Here is a 22,936-nt window from a genome sequence, read left to right on the forward strand (position 1 = left end):
AGTGTCATTCACAACATTTTTGACAGCAGAATGTAAGGGTCTTTTATTTTTAAATATTTTTTACCATTACATGTAAAGACAATTTTTAACATTCATTTTTTTTTAAAATTTTGAGTTCCAAAATTTTCCCTCCCTCTCTTATCTTAGGCAACCCTTTTGTCTACCTATGATTATCCCATTTCTTGCATTAGCTATACCAAAGCTCTCTGAGCTCTAAGAAATTCCTTACCCCAATCAGCCTTGCTCTCACCAGATGACCCTGCTTCCTGTTTTACTGAGGAAAATGATTAAGTCCTGAGCTCCTCACCTCCACACCACAATCTCTAGACATCTTCACCTTGTTCTCTTTTCTTCTGTTTAAGACTCAGAAAAAATTTCACTCTTCTTTGTCAAGAGTAACTCATCTTGAACCAGACCTTCCTGACTCCTCTAGAAGGAGGCCCCATCTATCATTCTTTCATACATTTTTTTCTCTCATCCCTCATCTCTTCCCTATTACTGATGTTTTTTCTGCTACTTAAAAAATGTTCAGGTATTCTTCATTCCTTTTAAAAAAACAACTTTTGGGGTGGAGCCAGGATGGCGGAGAAATGGCAGGGTCTCGTCTGAGCTCTCCCCAAATTTCCCATCAAACAAATACCTTGGAACAAATTCTGGAACAGCATAACCCACAAAAGGACAGGGTGAAACAATTTTCAGCCCCCCTCCCCAAACTCAGAAGGTTGGCAAGAAAGGTTTATCTCAACAAGGTGAGAGTGCAGCCCAGTTCGGAGCAGGCCGTACACCATCAAACCAGCATCAGGCCTTGGAAGCGACTGCATCAGTGGTAAGAAGGCTGAACAACTGGTCATAAGGAGATTACAAAGGTCTCTTTTTATTGGCATTGGGTGCAGGACTCTGCTGCACTGCCCACACAAGGATCCAGGATCAAAGTCCAAGTGAAAGTAGTACTAGCTGACCAGATCTTTCATATTTATGTATGTATATAAATTTAAGAGGCAACTAGGTGTCTCAGTGGATAGTACTGGGCCTGGAGTCAAGAATATCCGAGTTCAAATGGCAAACCAATCCAGTATCTTTGCCAAGAAAATCCTATGAACGGTGTTGGCATGAATATGGTCCATGGAGTCATGAAAAGTCCAACATGACAGAATGACAGAACAACAAATATAAATATAAGGTCTACACAAAAGCAAAAAAATAGAATGTTATATGATGAACAGCAAATATGCTGTCAGAAGGCAGGAGGTAGAGAGAGAGGTGGGGAGGTGGAGGGTGAGAATACAAACAGAATCTAAGAGTCATCTGAATACAAATTATAACAATACATGGGAGCTGATGAATTCACCCCGTAAGAGAACACAGATGGTCCATAAAATGCTGGAGTACATGGGATGTGATACAGATGACTGGGGACAGAGAAGAAGCGATCAGACGCGTTAAGCAGTGTCAAAAACAAAGAGAAGAGCACACAGTTAGGAACAAAGAGATTGGTCAATAGTATCAAATGCCAAGGAGGTCAAGAATGAAGAGTGATCAGAGGCCATTAAATTTTATAATTAAGAGATCACTGGTGTTAGGGGAAAAAAAGGGAGAGGTTTACTTGTTCTCACATTCAAAATAGCTAGGGACTTTAGCAAATGACATTTCCCCCAAATCACTGCCCTTAGTTTTCCTTAAACACTGAGGCTAACAAAATATCAAAGTAAACCAAGTTTTATTTGTAAGTATTGGACATATACAGTCAAGATACTTTCTCTCCCTTTTCTGAGGGACCTTATAACTTAAAATGTCTTTCTAACAGAAGCCTATCTTGTAAGACAAACATATTCTTCTGACATTTTAGCTTTTAAGGAAAAAGGAACTAGGTTCACTAAAATCAAGCTGCCTTAAGTGCCAGTGCGCCCCTACCTTCTCCAAGGACTTCCAACAGTATTCCTGATTTAAAATACTTGGAGAACCCCCATATATGCATATGTAACTTTATTCCTCCAACCTGTACAATCCATGGGATTTACAGTACCACCTTGGATAAGGACCCAAGTGAATAAGGGGCAAGGTACGGCTTTGTATCTCTAAGGCAGGGTTCAGTGATTCACTCGCTCCTTGGACAAGCACTGCTCAGTTCCATAGTTCCACCTTGTATCTTTCCCCTTTCTACTAGGACTCTGTTCCTTGTTCCTTTTTGGCCAGCCATCTCTTTTTGTGCACTTTGACACTACACCACTTTCTGTCCATGGTGCTCTACTGCTTGGCTTCATGTGGTTTTTGCCATTCTAGCAAGAATTATGGTCCTTTTCATTGGCTTGGTTTTCCTCCATAAATAACTGACACTGTAACTCCAAATGCTGTTTACTATAGCTGTTTCCCACTTCTTGCTATTCTCAGAGAAGTATTAGCTCTTTTAGAATGAGAGAACAACTACATGAAACGTCAATTAATGCCTTCCACATACTGGGTCTTATAGGTCTACAGTTTACTTATCAATCTATCTCACACATGAGTTAAAAAGTTCTATTCATCTTGTCCCTTCTCTTAATCAGTCAAGTTGTTCAGAATGTTTTCTTGAGCAGGTAAAAGTACATTCCATTTCCATTTGCCTGTTTTCCATCTTATTTCTACTACTGTATGGCTGGAGGCAGACCACAGAAATTGCCCTGATGCTCAAAGAAGCCAAAGGAAAACATTAGAAATAATAATAAGAGCTAACATTTACTACGTGTCAGGCACTGTGCTAAGCGTTTTGCAATTATTATTTCGCTTGGTCCTCACAATATCCCTGACAAGTGTGTGCTATTATTTCCATTTTACAATTAAGGAAACTGAGGCAAAGAGATGAAATGACTTGCCCAGGGTCACACAGCAATTAAGTGTCTGAGGCCAGATATGAATTGAGATATTCCTGACTCCAGGTCCACTGCACCAGCCAGCTGCCTACTAAAGATAAGGGCAGTTGTTCCTCTAGACCCCTATGGTGTAAAAATACAAATGGAAGGAGGGCAACTCTTATCACAATGGCAAAGACTCCTGTCCTCCTTACACTGATCTCACTTTAGTGAAATCTTCTAGTGAAGGTGGATTCTCCTAGCTATTCCACAGAATCTGACATTGTGTCACCTGCCTCCTGTCTGTACACACAGTTGTCCTCTCATACATTCCCAAGTCCACCTTCAAGAATCCTGAACCTGCTCCTGAGGCTCAGCTCATGTGCTGAATTCTCTGTGAAATCTTCCCTAATTTCCTTGGCTGTCAGTGTTTTCTCCCTCTTCACAATCAAAGAGCACAGCCCAGTCTCTTCATGGTCTCCTTCAATCCCTAATTTGTACATGTGTATACATTTCTTACATTTCCTCCACCAGAATGAGCTTCTTGAGGGCTGGGATTTTTCTTTGGTCATTGTCTCCCAACATCTAGCACAATGATAGCTAACATAAAGGTGCTTAATCAACGCTTATTAAACTGAAATAAAGGGAACAGGTCTTTTCTATTAGACCGCTATGCTACTTTACTTTTTAATTACAACAGTACTTAATTACAAGTACTTGTTTCTTCACCTACAGAATGACTAGGGTGGACCTGGATTCTCTGAGCCCAGCTCTTTGCCTCTAATCTTCGGGAGCAGTGCGGCACATAGGGACAAGCCTCTTATACTTCTGGGCTGCATCACTCTGTCCCTGGGCAAGTTGTGAAGGTGTGAGCCTGCACTGTTAAAGGAAGTTTTCTCAGCAGAAGATTCATCCATATGCCAATTAAAGCAAAGGTGCAGTCCGTACTACTAACTCTATGCAACTCTGATGCACACTATGACAGGCATTATGACTGCACCCAAAAATATATTAGAAAACAACTTCTCTTGTAGCTCTTCATATCTATTAACTTGAGAAAAAACATCAAAAATACAATTTTATTCAGAATTAGGATCTGAATAATTTGTGGCTTCTGTGATCTCTAAAAAAATAAAATAAAAATAAAAATCCCAGAAAGAAATAATCTTTCTTTTAACACTTCAAAGTACTAAAGAAATTGTATCTAATTAAAAAGGGACATTCAATTATTAATGAAATTCCATCTGGGATCATAATACTGAATGTTTTTTATGAAAAAATAGTTGCTATTGTATACCAAATGCTTCTAAAGGTATTATTTCCTTTGATCCTCACAACCCTGTAAGGTATAAACAGGGTTTACTGTCACCACTTTATGCATAAGGAAAGCGAGGCTAGACAACCTGTCTATGGCCACACTGAGGAAGTGGTGGAGGAGGAGTCTCCTGACGTGAGTCCAGATGTCTCTCCACTACACTACCAGGCAAAATGAATGTCATACTAAGAATCCATGGGAAAAACCCAAACACCTAACATGATACTCTAGGTACAAGGTGCTCAATAACTACTTATTGAGCTATGTTCCTAAAATATATCACTAAAACATTAATATGAAAGAACAAATCTATTTTCACAGCTGTCATTTTAAAAAAATGATTTTCTAATATCAAAAACATTAAAAAAACTTACAAGAACTGTTACCCTTTACTACAATTTTGCTGATTTAAAAATGGTTGCAGTGCAAACTGTATCTTTAGGAGTCAATCAATGACTAAGCCTCTTTACTGCTGCACTGGGAATTAAAATAACATCAACTGCAATATTTTCCTGACTTTCTGAAAGATAAATTTACATCAATACCAAATACTTCGTAGAATGCTGTTAAGACAAAGTGTGATGAAAAACTGACATGGATCACAGCTTTTCCCCTAAGGCTATTTTTAAGAATCCATGACCACATCAAATTGAAACAAGCTCTCCCTATTAAAGAGCTCACCTCATCTTCTGATCCAGATTTATTGGATTTACTGCCTTCTTCCTGCCCATCTATAGCTTCATTTTCTTCTTCACTCTTCTCTTCTGTTTCATCTTCCTCTACAATACAGACATCACAAAAATGATTCCCTATGTAAACTCAGAGCTACGTTATTGAAAATATGATACAATAAGGGGTAAATACAAAGAATCCAACATTTTTTAAAACATCGCTCTAAGATTCAAAAATTTCCTGTTAATTATAATATCCCTTATTTTGTTAAACACTGGCTTTTGCCATAAATTTTTAAACAAATTATTCATATTTGAAGTATCAGATGTCTTTCTAAAGGATAGATTTAAATACCATATAAAACTGTCAAGTTTGGAGAACTGGAGGAAAGAAAAAAGCCTAAGGCTGACCTCCTCACAGAAACAACTTAATAATATCTATACTCTGCACAGTGTATATATGATTCCAAAAGCCTTCATAATCATTTTATCATATGATCTTCACAAAAAATACTTTCATATAGGGAGGATATTAATACTAATTTCTACATTAGGATAACAAATATATTTGAGATTTGTCCAAAAGAAAAAATTAACACAAAGGTAGGAACTGGAAATCCATTGGTTCATACAATCCAGTGTTCCTTTCTCTGTCTCATATACTTCTCTTGTTACTAGATAAGGCAAAAACCACTTGAAAACACAAAATGAAAGATCCAACCCCATATCTTTCTCCTGAGGCATTAAAAGGGTAATAGAGGATTAATGTAAGAGGAAAGAGAACATTTTATTTTGATTCAGAAGTAAAACTTATGAACATTTCTTGTGTTCTAAAATTTGAATACCTTAGATTTTTAGTAAGAATACTTGCTACTCTGTTTACTTCTAGTGTCTTAATTATGTGCTACTCTTCCTTTATCCTATTTCTGGCTCATCTGAGATATACAAGCATAGCAGACATTGATAAAATCAATTAATTCCTCTTTAAACACCCTTCTGACTTCAAGATTTACTAACTACCCTGATATGAAAACAAAAGAAAAAACCTTAAGGGCACAGGAGATGATCACAAATCATGTTTAACAAAACCCTCACATACTTTTTATTTTATATCTGCATTTCTATTTTATCTATCTCAGGAAATAAACTATGTGGCAATTATGTAATCTCAAGGCATGACAGAGTGTTCCAAGAGTAATTTTACCGAAACAAAACCTGACAGGTTGGCACTGAGTTTGATTCCACGTTCAAGATTAGAACTGGAGCAAACCTCAGAACAGTTCCTTCAAATTATAAGCACATGGCACAATCTGTTACGGAGGAGCACTAGGACCTAGGATTTAGTTCAGATCTAGCATCTTCAATTAGACTAGTTCTGGATAGAGCAAGTAGGAAGAAAATTTTGGCAATCCTTTAACAGCGGAAATCATGTTCTGTAGGACAGAAATTTTGGTGGGCATCTGCCACTAAAGGACTAGTCATTTGTGATCTGGTTCCCCCTGAGCAGTGGATACTTAGCATGCATTACATCTGCACTCCTCCCTGCCCCCTTATAGATCCATATAATAAACAAATCAATTGAAAATAATTAAGGTGAATGAAACTCTGGGGCATTTGACTTGTGTCTCTAGAAATTCATCCACGTAACTTGTTTCTGTGAAGCCAAAGTACTAGGGATTTATAGCCTCATGATAATTCCCACTCTAATTCCCACCCTAATTCATTAATCCCCTCTATAACATTCCAAGTTGTTATCTAGCATCATATTGGACACCCCCAACTGATGGATAACTCACTAATATATGAAGCAACTTGTTCCCTTTTTGGAACTGATGGAGGACCTATTTGTTAGTGTAAATTATTAGGAAGTTGTTACTCAAAATTCTTTATACTGCCTTAATCTGTCTCTCCGTAACTTCTACACAATGGTTTTACTTCTGCCATCTGGAGCCTACAAATTGTCAAGTCAAAATAATCTTTCAAAGTGCTACAATGAAAAGTATATTAAATTTAGGACAAAAGATTCTGGATTCAAATCCTGGCTCTGATACTTACTAGCTCTGTGTGAGCCATAACTTATGGGTAAATTACTTAAATCTCTGTGGGCCTCATTTTCTTATCTGTAAATTGAAAAGGGTGGATTAGATGACCTCTGATATTCCCTCCTGCTCTCAATAAATGATCCTTTGAAATATTTAAAGATATCCAAAAAGCATTTCCTTTAAGTCTTCTAAGAGATGCTGCTGAATGAGATCTTATTTCTTTACCATCTGTTCTTCAGAAACATACTGAAGAATTGTGGCCCAGGGAGCAATAGAGGGCCAATAAGAAGAGGTCAACTTCAGCAACTTAGATTGCCACCACCTACACATCATCAAAACCATGGAAAGGCCTCTCAGACCACTATGCCTGGAATTGCTTTGAGAGATATGTTTCTCTTCTGCCTTTGGCTTCTGGTCTATAAGCTAAGATAGATCTATATATTTGAACAACTAATACCAAAACTGGTACTTACAGATAGCGTTTATCTTTTTATATCGATATCTCCCCATATCAATACAGCCATATAAATCATTACCATCATACCTTTTTCAATTTCACCATCATCTTGATTGGCTTTCTCCTCTTTCAGGTCTGTAGTATTCTCTAGGGCTGCCTTCTCCTCTTTCACTTCTTGTTCAAGTGCCCCCTTTGTTTGTGGCTTATGAATATCACTTTTTTTGTACTCTGCATCTTCATCTTTTTTCTGTGGTGGTTAACAATAAGCTAATTTCACTATAATTTGCAATTAGCGTGTCACACCAAAAATGAATTATTACTAAAATCTTTCAGAAAGTTTAGTTTACTACTTCAGTGAATTACTTGGTCAGCCAACAGGAACTCCTAAACACTGAATAAACAGAGAAAAGAAATCCTGTTCCATTACCTTTCTTGGCCAACAAAATAAAGTAATCAATACTAAAGGCAGCCCTGCTGTCAAAGCATAAATGATCCAAAGCCACCACCGTTCTTCAGCAGCAGTCAGCAACTGAGTGAATACACCAGGCTATGTGGAAAAGAAAGAAAAGAAAAAAAACTGTCATATTTCAAAATTCTTTCTTGTAAAATAAAGACACTCAATTTTACCAGAGCAGCTAGGTAAAAGAATATGTGAGCAAAGCAGTGTTTTATTCTATCATAATATACTTATGAAGAAAAATTTTAAATCTATAACAAAAGTTTTACTACAATAAATTTTAATATTATTTTGATATAATTTAATAGTAGAAAACAATCTTTCCAGAGCTAAAAATGCTGATTAGATCAATATATGGAAGATAAAATATATTAAACCATGTTAATAATTAAAGCCACATAAAGATTCTAAAAAGGTTTTTGACAAAATGAAGCACTCATTTCTATTAAAAACTCTAGATATCATAGGAATAAATTCATTAATGCAGTAAACAGTGTATTATATGTAATGGAGAAAAATTAAAGGCATTTCTTATAAGATCAAGGGTAAAGTACTGATACCCATTATCACCACTACTATGTAACTAGCTATAGCAATAAAATAAGAAGAAATTAAGGAAATAAGTATATGGAAAGAGAAAACAAAACCATCCCCTTCTGCGGCTATTATGATGGTATATGCTAAAAGGACTTAGAGAATGAACTAACAAATTAAAATAATCATTTCACCCAAATTATAGAATGTAAGATAAATCCACGTTAATTATCAGCATTCTCATAAATATAACCAATAAAATCAAGCAAAAAAAGCTAAAAAGAGAAACTCAAAGTAACTACAGAAGCTACAAAATATATGAGAAGATTATCTACCAAGATTCATCTAGGGAGTATTATGAATACAACTATAAAAAAGTCTGCAGAAATAAAGACAGACTAAAATAATCAGAAAAGCATTAAATGTTCAAGGTGAGGTCAAACTAATACAATAAAAATGACAACACTACCTAAATTAATTTACTTAATGCTGTATCAATTGAACTACCAAATGAATATTTATAGAACTAGAAAAATAATAACAAAATTCATATGGCAGAACAAAAGCATATTAAGGGTAATGATGAAAAAGTGGGAAGGAAAAGGATCTGTACGTATGGACTGCAAACCATACTACAATGGAGTAATGATTTTAAAATCATTTTTTAAAAAAGAGAAAGGAGAGATAAGATCAGATCAAATTAGGTACATAGCATACAGAAGCAAATAAGCACAGCAGCACAGTGTTTGACAAACCCAAAGAACCCAGTTACTGGGGAATGGCTCATTACTTCACCAAAAACTGCTAAGGAAACTGGACAAGACGTCTGGCAGAAATTAGGTTTAGACCAACATTTCATACAATATGACAAGTTCTAAATAGATATAAAAAGTCACATTATAAATTAGAGAAAGATTAAAGAAAGAAATTGTTTTTGCATTTATGGATAGGGAAAGAGTTAATAACTAAATAAGTGATAGGACCATAGAAATAGACCATTCTAATTATATAAAATTTCAAAGTTTTTGCACAAACAAATCTAAAGCAGTAAACATCAGAAGAGAAACAAGTGATTGGGAAAAAAAATCTTTACAAGTTCCTTTGATACGGGTGTCATTTACAAGACATACGAAAGCAACTGATTCAAATGAATAAGCCTACAATCCCATTCCCCATTCGATAAATGGTGAAAGGATATGAAGACGCAGGCATTTTTCAGGCGGAAAAAATCTAAGCTAATAATTACAGAAATGCAACTTTGAGATTCCATCTCACAACTATCAGATGATTATAAGAGGAAAATGGCAAATAGAGGAGCTGTGAAAAAACAAGTACAAGTGTACTAAAGCACTGTTGTTAAAGACATTCTTGGAAAGGAATTTGGAACCTTGCCCCAAAAGATACCAAACTGAAGAACCTTTAGACCAGTTATACCAATACTAAGGCCTATCTCCCCGCCAAAAAAAAAATCAAGGAAAGAGGAGAAAGGTCTTTATGTACAAAAATATTTTTAGCAACTACTTTCATAACAGCCAACAACAGGAAACCAATGAATTGTCCTCCTATTTGGGAATGACTAAGTAAACTGTGATGTATGAAAGTGATAGAATATTGCTGCTCCATAAGAAATGATGAAATGGACAATCTCAGAAGAAACTGAGGAGATCTTCAATGAAATATGTAAAGTGAGCAGAACAATTTATAATGATATAATGTTATAATGATAACATTACGCAGAAAAACAACTCTGAAATACTTTAGAACTCTGAAATGATAAACAAGTACAGAAGAATGAAGATGAAGCATTTAACTTTAAAATATGGAAAAAGACTTTTTTGCACATGATTAAAGTGGCAATTTGTTTTGACAAGACTGTAGAGCTATATTAAGGAATCTAATTTTTGTTTGTTTTGGTTCAAAATTTGCCAGAAGAGAGCAGTAGGGGGAAGGACGTATTAATTCTTTAAAAATACCTGTATTTGACATTTTTTAAAATTAAGAACTAAAAACACTTGTGTTTGGTAAATATTTTAAAACATTTGAAATCATATAAGAGCCAGTAAAGAGAGAAATCCTAGTCATAGGAACTCTTTCCTACCACTGAAAATAATTAGAATTTACATTGGAGACAGGAGGCTTTTAAATTTAGGGAAATCCTAGAACACTACCACTCTCTATTCAAAGGCTAAATATAAAGCTATTATCTCTCCAGGGAATAATTTACTGTGCCATTTCAAAAAAGCTGGTCCTAAAGTTATGCCACACAATAATTGTATGCTTCATTCAAATAGTATCTTTCTTCCAAGAAATTCTACAATTAACTTGACTTTCCCCAAGGGCTTTGGGTATCCTCCCTCTTTTCAGATATCTTGAAAATTGTATAACCCCTTGTAAGATCTCTTATAGGTTTGGTCTAGTGTTTGCTCTTCCTTCCTGTAGTGTTATTTCGACATTCTCATGCATCATGCACCAACACTCAGGACTGTAACGTTAAAGAGTGGCCTTGGCTCTGTTATCTCCCTGAAGTAGACTAAATATTTGCAGAGGCATTTCCTACACTCAGATTTCTGGCTGTGGAAATTCAACTAAATGTGTAAAACTTCCTTAAAAAATGGTGACAGTCCATGCCCAAGTAAGTTGTCCCCCCATTACCATTTCCTTGACATCTGTAGTTTCATTAAATTGTAGCTCCTCTTCAACTACACACACATTTTCTCTTCTATTCTTTCTCCTAATTTGGTATTGATTTCCACTGTAAAATATCAATGTTCTGAACATAATTATCTCATTTTTTTTAACTTCAAAATCCATCCACTGGTTCCTTCCCTACTACCTTCAGACATAACTGTCTCCCCTAACCTTTAAAAAATAATAATAAAAGCACTTTCACTAGACCCTACTCCACTAAACCCCTCAAACTATTGTCCTACAGCTGTCTTCCCTTTCTAACTCAAATTCCTTTAAAAAGCTGTCTACAATCATTGCCTCCACTTCCTCACCTCAATGCTTTGGAATCTGGCTTCTAATCTTATCATTCAGCTGAAACTGCTCTCTAAAGTTATCAATAAACTCTTAATTGCCAAATCTAACCTGAATCCTCATCATTGCTTCTGACTACCCTTTTTCTCCTGGACACTCTTCTCCTCTATGAGCTTTCCGTGACACTATTCTCTCCTGGTTTTTCTACACATTTGAATACTCCTCAAGTCTTCTTTGATGGCTCAACATATGCTCCAGTTGACATTCCCCAAAACTCCGTCCTAGGTCCTCTTCTTTGTTCCCCTGCACTCTTTTTCTTGTTATTTCACCAGCTCCCATGTTTACCGATCATCTCTATATGTGAGTGTATGTACATATGTCCTGTGTATGTCTGTATTTGTCCCTCCCCATCTTTAATCCCTCATCACCAACTGCTCTTGGATAGTTACTTCAAATGTATGCCCTACTGTTCCGTTTTTATTCTTCCTTCTAATCTTAATATCAAAGAGATATCTTAAACTCAGTGTGTCTAGCATTAAACTCCTTATCTTTCCCCAAAAACCCTTACCTCTTTTAAATTTCTCTACTTCTGTCAAAGATACCAACAGAAGGCATCACATCACCACCAGCACTGTACCAATATTGCCTTGGATTCATTACATTCCCTCACTCCACATAACCAATCAATTGCCAAAATCCTGTTATTTTTAACGTTTACAACTTCACTTGCATCTGGCCTCTTTTCACCATTCCCACAGCTATTGTCTTAGTTTAAAAGCCCTAGTGTATGACAACTGCCTCCTCCTGACCTCAAAATTTTCTTAAGTATGACCCCTCAATTTAATCAATACAGTGGCTTCCTATATCTCCAAAATTTTCTTAAGTATGACCCCTCAATTTAATCAATACAGTGGCTTCCTATATCTTCTAGGATTTAAAAAAAAAAATCCTATTTAGCTTTTAAAACTCTGCACAGCTTTGTCTCAATCTTCCCAGCTTTGATAAGCATTACTCTCCACCTCTCACCCTGAACTCTGAGATGCAGCCAAACTGGCCTTCTCTCTGTTCCTAACACACGACACTCCATCACACAGATGTATGACACTTAACCAGCTTCCTCGATGGCCTAGAATATACTGTGACCTCTTTTGTATTGAAGCACTTAAATATATACTGATTCAATTTGTCCATCTGAGTACAAAACTGCCACAAAAAGCTCAGATGCTCTTTTATGCTTGGCTGTCAGAGTGATGAGTAGTGAAGGCAGTGGAACTTCAATGAGCTGAATGAACTCAAGGTATTCTGAAAGTCTATCTTTGTTGAACCTCTTCCTCCTGCTATGGAGAAGTAAGTCTCTTTTTTCTTAACTGTTGAATGATCATTTGAATGCTGAACATAAAATATTGAAGAACTAGCATCTGGTCAGCCCAAAACATTGGTTTTCAAGCTTTTATACAATTTAGGCTAAACTTAACCTTTTATTCTCTTACCAAAACCCACTGCTCCATCCTTATTTGTCTTCCAACTGCCAAAGAATATACATATACCTACCAAGTGAGGCAAAACAACGGATGTGCTTTGTTGCAGTCAGGAATCCTCTGTTCTAGTCACATGATACTGACTGTCCATGTCATTATATATATATATATATATATATATATATATATATCCTTAAGTTCAGCTTAGATCCTACTGCCTCTTTAAGGTTTCCTTACTCTTCAAACTATTCTTCAAACTTAGGGCTTCCCAGCCAAAATGATCTCTATATTATTTAATGGAAAAGAATTTCTCTGTTTCCCTGTCCTCTGTAAGAGATATATGTTAGCTAGCACATAAACTTAATTATCTCTATAGTGGTCTTTTTTCCAAAAGTCCATCATGGCCATTGCAAAATCACTGCGAAAACTGAGAAGGGCCTCCTGCAGGTGGGATTTGAGCTGAATCTTGAAGGAATCCAGGAAAAATGGGCATTAGGAAAAGGAGGAGAGGAGGATCAGAGCATTCCAAGCATGGAGGACAGCCTACACTAAATACAGAGATGGGAGAATGAGACAGTCAAAGAACTGTAGGTAGGCTGATCACATAATACATTGGAGGGAAGTAAGGAATAAGAATGGAAAAGTAGGAATGTAACAGGTTTTAAAGAGATGTAAATGCCAACAGAAGACTTTAAATTTGATCTTGGAAGTAAAAGGAAGCCATGGGAACCAATGAGCAAGGAGGTGGCACGGTCAGATCTACATTTAAGATTTTAAACTGTTATGTCCACTTTAAATAAAAGATAACAATTTTTTAAAGTTTAACATCTATAGTATTTGTCAGTGTTTTTATTAAAAAGTGTCAGTGCTTTCATTCTGTGAAGTGAGAAATGTCTATAATGATTAGAAATTTCACTTTTCCCAACCAAAAAAAAAAGTGTTAAAATGTCATTTCAAAAAGATACTACTTTTAACTAAATAGACATCTGTTTAAAATGTAGCATCATAAAAGGAAAATTAAATATTTCATGTCCTAATAAAGTAAGTTATATCAAAGCTTTAGTGTTTCACTTAACTTTTAGAATGAAAATTTTTCCTAAATCATTTCATCATTAAAAATTCGGTATGGAATTATATCATACACAATTACATAACTATTACTACGAATATTATACTCCATACTATACCTCATTAGCCCTTGCTACCAATTTTTTCACCATCCAACTATCTTCAGCCCAATGATCTGCTATGTCCTTATCTGAACAGATGATAAAATTATCAAAGTAGATATCAGACGTCATAGACCACAGTTCTAAGCCAAGGGCACTGAAAGAACTCAAAAGAAATGGATTTCTATCCTCATAATAATCTGGATTTGGAATTTTTCGAGGGGTCCATTCTCCCTGGGTAAAAAAACAAAACCAAAAGAAGCTAAGATTTATATATCAATAGATATATACAATAGAGAATAGATAATATAGATACAACAGAGGATAGATAATAGAATTTTATACAACTTATAAAAAAGGCAATGTTGACTTAACTAAATTAGTTATGCTAACTGAAACAACAAAGCTGCTGGAGAGAGATGAGCCAGCACACGTGAGGCAAGTCAAGTCACCAGCATCCACCCTCAGGCACTAACAGAGAAATGACATTGAGAAGAGGCATTCACATCTGCTCAGCTGCCACACCCTGGGTACTGTGGGACCCTGTCCAATGACCTGAAACCCTCCATATGGAAGAAAAAAAGGTACAGAAACTCAGAATTTTAGAGTTGAAAGGAAACTTAGCGAAAAACCAAACCCTGCATTTTAAAGATGAGAAAACTAGAGGTCCATAAGTTAAGCAATTTGCTCATGGTCACGGATAGAGTTAAGGACTAGAACTCCCAACTCTGTGCAAAGCACATCAATTATTTTACCTAACTCGGTTAAGTGTGCTGGATTCAGTGATTTCATTAGTCAGACAACTTGTCTTTCTTTTGTCCGATTTTCTAATAACAATACTCTTTGCGAGTATTACAGACAATTTAAGTTATCTGTGAGATACCTTCAGCTTCATACAAAAAATATGCATACAAAATCTAAAATACATAGCAAATATGAACCTAATTTTAAAACAATGCTTTAGGTAAAAGATATGCACACAACCATTTGTATATAAGATATCTGCTTAAATTTTATTCTAAAAATTTAAAGTAGTCACTTTTTTGGCCATAGCCAATATATAAAAAAGTAAATTATGATGTGGAAGAGTTCCAATCTGCATTGGTGTAGAGTAATATTCACAATGAAAAAACTTATCATTTTTGAAGTATATGTAGTTGAAGAAATTTTATGTATTATTTTATAAGCTATTCTAAGCAAGATATTTGTAGAAGTGCCAAATTTGTTAAAGAACGGAGTATAGAATTACTCAAAAAATATTTTGTCTATTTGTAGACTGTCAAACTATCAGCAAAATAGAAATATAAAAAATCAAAATGCATAACAACACAAAAATTGACATTAAGTTATAAAAATATCAAAATTTTGAATAAAAATGAATATACAATTTATCATTCTGAATGAAAAGAAAAAGCTGAGATACTAAAAACTAAACATATTAAAAAAGCAGTTATGTTAGTCCATTATATTACCAAGAAAAAACTAGAATTTGTGTTATCAGCTACAAAAACTAAAAATGAAGGAAAAGTGGGCAGGGTGTAACTGGTTAAGAGAATAAAACACAATTATTTGACGATAACTTATTAACATGTTAAATCATATTAAAAAACTACTACTACTACTGTTCTTTGATAACCCCTAAAACATGTTCTTAAGAATTAAATCTGACTCTTTCTCTACTTATAATACCATACCATAAAATAACATGTTGATATGACATTTTACAGATCACAGTTTTTACTTCCATTATCTCATCTGACCCTCAACCACACTCTAATGGAAGTTGTTAGGCTAGGTGGTGTAATTCCCATTTTGCCAAATAGTAATCTGAGCCTCAGAGCAGTTAAATGATTCCCAAGATCATAAAGCTAGTAAGCAGGGGTAATATCATATTATCATCCAAAGAGATGATAGAAACCATCTAGCCCTAAACACCTCATTTGACGGAGGAGGAAGCTGAGGTCAAAAGTGGTGAAATGACTTGCCCATGGTTACACAGGTTACAATTAAGCTGGATCACAATTCAAATCCAAATCTGGATTCCAAAGTCATTATTTTCACTCAGGGATAGAGCTTGAACTTAAATCAGTTCTTCTGAATAAGTCCAATATTCTTCCAACTATATGCTATGCTGCCTGAGTTCTTACATACTTTTACTTAGTGCTAATTTTAAATTAAATATATATATATATATATATATATATATATATCTGTATGAAAGCTTATCTAAACACAAAAAACAATAAAATATTCTTTTCTGAGAAAAAGTTTCTAAATTAATTAAATTAATACTGGAAAAATACACTGAGGGTTTAACATTTTAGTCTGAATTATAACTATTATGTCCTAATAAAGTAGCTATGAAATATTTTTATGCAAAGTCAATGTGGACTTATAGAACACAAAACTATCAGGATAGATCACAAAAATGCTTATTTGAGAATCTGGAACAAGCGACTATTATTACCTGATAGTTAGGGTTATCAATCATTGGAGGTTCCCATTTCCCTCTGTACTTTGGATTGTCAATCATGGGAGGTTGCCATTGTCCACAGCCAATCTTACACGCTGGATTAGGAACACGAGGGGCTTCCCATTTGCCATCCATGTCTTCACTCCTATAGATATGAATACATCAGGAAGTACTGAAAAATAGTCTTTACTTGTTTCTTCTCTAGGTTAAGTAAAATATTTGTTACCAAAAAAGGCAGAAAAAGACCTTAAATGTACATTCAGAGTTCAAGGATCCATACCAGTCTGGAGGCTTTTCAGCGTTAGGATCTTCAATATATTCTGGTTCATCATCAAGCCAGCCTTCAGGTTTAAAAGCATCAGGATCTTCTATTTGGGCAGGCTGACTTTCATCCCTTTAAATAGAGAATTAACTAATGTTACTATGAATCCAAAGCACTCCGTATTCTTAAAATGTGCGGCCACTGTTTCATTCAATTTTCATAAAATTCCTTTAATGCCTATATTATACATACCATTAACACTATGTGATTTTTTAAAGTAAATAAATGTTAAATAAATATATTTGAAGTATTTTTAAAAGAACAACCTCTAAGTATTTTCACCTTTAGTTTTGGAAACCCTAATGGCTGTTACCAATAGGAACATTTTTTAAAAATCATTCTAAATGGGGACAGAGCCAAGATGGCAGAGTAGAAAGATGGACCTGTTCTAGCTCTACCCCCACAGCTCATAAAAATACTTGTAAAAAATAACTAAACAAATTCTAGAGCAGGAGAAGTCACAAAACAACAGAGTGGAAGCGATTTCCAGCCCAAAGAAGCCTAGAAGGCTTCTATCACACTGGCCTCAGAGCGGAGCGCAGTCCAGCTTTGGCCACACAGCATGGACAGGACTCGAGCAGGCTTTAGGGCAAGAAATCACGGGTAGCAGCTGTGGTTCCCAGATTTCACAACCCACAAATTCCAAAGATAGCTTTCTCTTTCACCTGAGTGAGAAGGGAACCAGGTCTGGCACCAGCCCCAAACCCAGGGTGTTAGCAGCCACTGTGACAGCAGCATTTCCTTTTGGAGCCCTCAGCATAAAGACTCTGGGGGAATAGAGCAGCCAGAGCACAGGCCAGAAGTAAACTCTTCTCCCTTAATTGTGCCACCTTGGAGGAACTGAGAACTTACAGGTCCCTAGAGTATACATAACCGCCACTTAACAAAGGACTCAAAAGTCAAGTAACTGGTTGGGAAAATGTTCAAAAAAGGGGGAAAAAATAAGACTTTAGAAAATTACTTCCTTGCTGAACAGCACACCATAAGAGGAAGACATAAAAGCTAAGGCTTCTACATCCAAAACCTCCAAAAAATATATGCAACAGTCTCAGGCCATGGAAGAGCTCAAAAAGGATTTTGAAAACCAAGTAAGAGAGGTGGAAGAAAAATTGAGAAGAGAAATGAGAGCAATGCAAAAAGATCATGAAAAGCAAGTCAACAGCTTGCTAAAGGAGACCCAAAAAATGCTGAAGAAAATAACACTTTAAAAATATACTAAGCCAAATGGCAAAAGAGGCCCAAAAAGCCAATGAGGAAAAGAATGCTTTAAAAGGTAGAATGGGCCAAATGGAAAAGGAAATTCAAAAATTCACTGAAGAAAATAGTTCTTTAAAAATTAGAATGGAGCAGATGGAGGCTAATGACTTTATGAGAAACCAAGAAAATAGAAAACAAAACCAAAAGAATAAAAAAAGTAGAAGACAATGTGAAATATCTCACTGGAAAAACAACTGACCTGGAAAATAGATCCAGGAGAGATAATTTAAAAATTATTGGTCTACCTGAAAGCCATGACAAAAAAAAAAAAGAGCCCAGACATCAACTTCCAAGAAATTACAAGGAAAACTGCCCTGATATTCTAGAGCAAGAGGGAAGAACAGAAATGGAAAGAATTCAAAGATCACCTCCTGAAAGAGATCCCAAAAGGAAAACTCCTAGGAATACTGTAGCCAAATTCCAGAGTTCCCAGGTCAAGGAGAAAATATTATAACCAGCTAGAAAGAAACAATTCAAGTATTGTGGAAATACAATCAGGATAACACAAGATTTAAAGGATCAAAGGGCTTAAAATATGATATTCCAGAGGTCAAAGGAAATAGGATTAAAACCAAGAATCACCTACCCAGCAAAAGTGAATATACTACCTCAGGGGCAAAAATGAAATTTCAATGAAATACAGGACTTCCAAGCATTCTTGCTGGAAAGACTAGAGTTGAATAGAAAATCTGACTTTCAAATACAAGAATCAAGAGAAACATGAAAAGGTAAATAGAAAAGAGGAGCCTTAAGGAACTCATTAAAGTTGAACTGTTTAAATTCCTACAAGGAAAGATGTTATTTGTAATGGGTTAAGTATGTATGTGTATATTATATATATGTAAGTATGTATATGTACATGGTTGTATGTGTGTATGTATGTACGTGTATATATATATATATATATATATATATATATATATATATATATATATATACACGTACATACATACACACACACATAGACAAAGGGCACAGGGTGAGTTGAATATGAAGGGAGAATACCTAAAAAAATAAAATTTACTGTTGAATGAAATATTCTAGGAGTAAGAGAAAGGGAGAGGTAAAATGTAGCAAATCATCTCACATAGAAGAAGGAAGAAAGAAGCTTTTACAATGGAGGGGAAGAGGAGGGAGATGAAAGGAAATAATTGAGCCTTACTCTCATGGAATTTGGCTTAAGTAAGGAATAACACAACTCAAATGGATATCGAAATCTATTTTACCCTGCAGGAAGGTGGAGGGAAGGGGATAAGGGAGGGAAGATAATAGAAGGGACAGCAAATTGGGGAAAGGGATAATAAGAAACAAACACTATTGTGGGAGGACAGGTCAAGGGAGAGAAAGGAATAAATGAAAGGCAGGATAGGACAGAGGGAAATGTGGTTAGTCTTTTACAACATAAATATTATGGAAGTGCTTGGCATTGATACACATGTATGACCTATACTGAATTGCTTGTTTTCTCAATAAGAGTGGGTGGGGAGAGAGGGAGAGAATATGGAACTCAAGCTTTAAGAATGAATGTTAAAAACTGTTTTAGCATGCAACTGGAAATTAAGTTATATAGGCAATGGGGTATAGAAATCTATTCTGCCCTACAGGAAAATAGAGGGAAAGAGGGATGGAAGAAGGGTAGGTAATAGAACGGAGGATAGACTGGAGGAAGGGGTGCATGGGGTTCATGCTGTCCTGGGGTGGGGGTGGGGAGAGATGGGGAGAAAATTTTGAATTCAAATTCTTATGGAAGTGAATGTTAAGAACTGAAAATAAATTATATATAAAAAATAAATTAAAAAACCCTCTTACTGAAAAAAAATCATTTTGAATAACAATATAGGAGTACATATTCACATATATCACAGGCCTATGAAGATCATCTCAGCAGCAGAGTAATCCCTTCTACAGCACCATGGTCTCCAGTCCAGTGAGGGGTATGAGCGCTATCTCTCAGGACACCCCATCCCACTTTGTGACAATTCCAGCTGTTGGAAAGCTTTTCTCGCAGGCTTGGATTTGGGGAGGCAGTGTATAAGATTAAAGAGTTACTGCTCTTCATGACTTCATTTTAAAAAAATAACTAACCTATAATTCTGACAACAGCCTACAGCAGTCAGTACTATCTTTCCTGACTGATCACTTTGAAAAAAAGACATCATTAGGAATAACCAAACTTCAAGAGAACAGAACGACTTTGATGAAAATACCACCCTGCTCCCTAGGAAAAGTAAATCTGATATTCACAGAACAGCTGATGTAACATATGAAAGTAAAACTGCTAAGTAGGAATGATTCTATCTTAGTTCATTTTTTTAATTCCTATATCTCTCTATTGTACAGTGTTTTTTCCATGATTTTTTCTTATAAAAATTCAGTAGGATGTTCTTGCTGCTACGTGAACTTCACCTGCACCCCATGTATCTGGAATAGAAGGCACAGTCATTAAATAAATATTCCTTTGATGCAACCTCCAAACTTAAAGCAAGTGACAACATAGTGTTGCTGAATAAGTCTCAGGTTAATAATCAGGAGATCCAGGTTTTATTCTATAGCAACTTAACTTCCTTGGGTCTCAATTCCCTTGTTAAAATAAATGGACTATACTAGTCGTTATCTAAATTCTTCAGTTTTAACATAGCATAATTCTTTTGAATGCTTCCCAGTTAACTGCTGTATCAACTGAACCCCAGTACTCTCTATTGCCAATTGTGTAAAAACAATGCCTCTCCAGTTTGTGAAACTAGAGTCAAATTGGATTTTAACTCATAGCATAGTTTAAAAAAACCAACAACATATCTTTCAACATAACCCAGGAAAAAGCTAAGTGTTTATCTCAAGTTTGGAAAATATTTCTTTTCCTTATTCACATATTCTAATTTTACATCTAAATTCCTGACAAACATTTCCATTTTATATTACTTTGCACTATATAGAGACTGAGAAGTTTTACCTATGTAGGATTGAGAATGGTAAAGGGGGGATGTAATCCTTAGTGTTTTATAAAATAAAATATATCATGTCACAAAGGTACCCATTAGGTCAAACTAATACTTCCTCCGGATGCTTGAGAAATGCATGGTACAAGAAAATCACTACCTTACATATCAGGATTTTTGTTTTAGGAACTTAACTCAAAACTATAAACGTAATAGCTCTTCCCCTGAAGGTCCCAAATGACAAAACAGCTATAGGCTGACTTTTCATAACACGTCAGAAAGTCAATTTAATGAGGACTGCTTAGAAATTAGTTGTTCCACAGTTAGCTCCAAACACTTCAGTAGTTCTAGTGTGGATTTCTACATTAAAGCAATAATGATGATTCTCAGACAAAAAGATAAGGCTAAATGATGTTCATCATATTCTGTCTTAAGTAGAGGGAAAAATTCATAGGAATATTTTCATTACAATGGTTTCTTTAAAAAACTATTAGTATTTAAAAGTGATATAAATTTCATAAAGGTAGAAAAGTCAGAAAGTACGTCTCATTCACTGATTCACTGATTTAATAAGTATTTATTGAGTACCTACTATATGCAAGTTACAAATGCAGTTGTAATTTCATTTTAATAAACAATACCTTACTTACCAATCTTCTGGTTTAACAGAAGCGTTATCAGGGATTTCTAGTCTATCATCCCAATCATCAGGTTTTTTGTCATCAGGATCTTCAATTTCTTTAGGAGGGTTGATTGGAGGGTCTACATCCTCTAAAAGGCTTCCCTGGTTTACAACCACTTGGTCAACATACACTTCAAATGTATTATCTGGATTCATCACTAAAGTTCAATTTAAACGCATAAGTTAGTTGGTGTGGCAACTTTATAATGACAATCTTCTAAAAGAAAACTGATTATAAGCCAAATGGAAAAAGTTGTAATTTGGTAACAGGTAAAAATGAAATTGAAACAACAAATGCATACAACTCTCTACACATCTGACTCTTTCCCAGCTACAAGTAGCTGAGTCACTAGTATTCTGAAGAAAGGGAATCATAATAGTTTGGAATTCAAATTTGTGATGCTCCCTTGGAGAACAGCAACAGCAGAATAGAGAGATAGGCAAAATCAAGCCCGCAATATGTTCTAGACTTGTTTGGTCCCCATGCTACTTCAGCTTTCTTAGTAAATTTTCTTGTACTCACTAATCACCATTAAAAGAAACAGCCTCTCGAGGTTATCATTCACATGCAAGTAATAAAAATTTATTTCAACAGGAAATAGTTATTACTAGATAATCTCAATACTCCTGACAAGTATCCAGTGCCCTAGGCTGGTACCTACTATTCTAGACCACTGAACTATGACACAGGATACTTTATTTACCTAATAATGAAAAAAAAAAACATAGGTAGGGTAGAGTAGAAATAAATAATAAATAACTGTCATTTAAGCATCATTTGAAAACATGTTTTATAAGATGTAACACTTGCCACATACTTTATCATCATTTGCTGTAGTGCAGCTAGGTGGCACAGTGGATAGGACAGAGCACTGGCCCTGGAGTCAGGAGGACCCAAGTTCAAATCCTGCCTCCTTACTAGGTATGTGACTCTGGGCAAGTCAGTTAACCCTAACTGCATTCCCCAAAAATCATCCATTTTCACAGTAATACCAAATCATCCAAATTAAATGTGAGCTGAAATTTAAAAGATTTTGCATGAATAATACTGATACAACTAGGATAAGAAGGGAAGCAGTTAGCTGGGGGGAAAACTTGGTATGACTATCTCTGATAAGTGCATACTATCTAACATACATAGAGAACTAACAGAAATAGAAGGTCAAAATTTACTTCCCCAATAGGTAAGTGGTCAAAGCATATGAAAACATGCTACTCAAAGAAAGAATAGCAAATTATAAACATTGACACAAAAGAATTTTCCAAATCACAAATGATAACAGAAACGTAAATCAAAATAACCACAAGGTTTTACCTAATACTCAGCAAATAGGCAAAG

General features: G+C 35.4%; 1 protein-coding gene across 3 annotated transcripts in view; it reads right to left on the bottom strand.

Moving 5' to 3' along the window:
* CLGN (calmegin) overlaps positions 1–22,936 on the bottom strand; it is a 79,343-nt gene that overhangs the window by 2,040 nt on the left and 54,367 nt on the right. For 2 of the 3 annotated variants that reach the window (XM_072621098.1, XM_072621099.1), the window contains exons 8-14: positions 21,566–21,755; positions 16,681–16,794; positions 16,395–16,545; positions 13,946–14,161; positions 7,738–7,857; positions 7,398–7,557; positions 4,822–4,919 (exon numbers count right to left, since the gene is read on the bottom strand). In XM_072621098.1, coding sequence (XP_072477199.1) covers positions 4,822–4,919; positions 7,398–7,557; positions 7,738–7,857; positions 13,946–14,161; positions 16,395–16,545; positions 16,681–16,794; positions 21,566–21,755 — 1,049 coding nt within the window. The remainder of the gene's footprint in view (positions 1–4,821; positions 4,920–7,397; positions 7,558–7,737; positions 7,858–13,945; positions 14,162–16,394; positions 16,546–16,680; positions 16,795–21,565; positions 21,756–22,936) is intronic. The other variant, XM_072621100.1, reaches the window with a different exon arrangement.

Source organism: Notamacropus eugenii, chromosome 6, assembly GCF_028372415.1.
Source record: "Notamacropus eugenii isolate mMacEug1 chromosome 6, mMacEug1.pri_v2, whole genome shotgun sequence".
NCBI classification, from domain to species: domain Eukaryota; kingdom Metazoa; phylum Chordata; class Mammalia; order Diprotodontia; family Macropodidae; genus Notamacropus; species Notamacropus eugenii.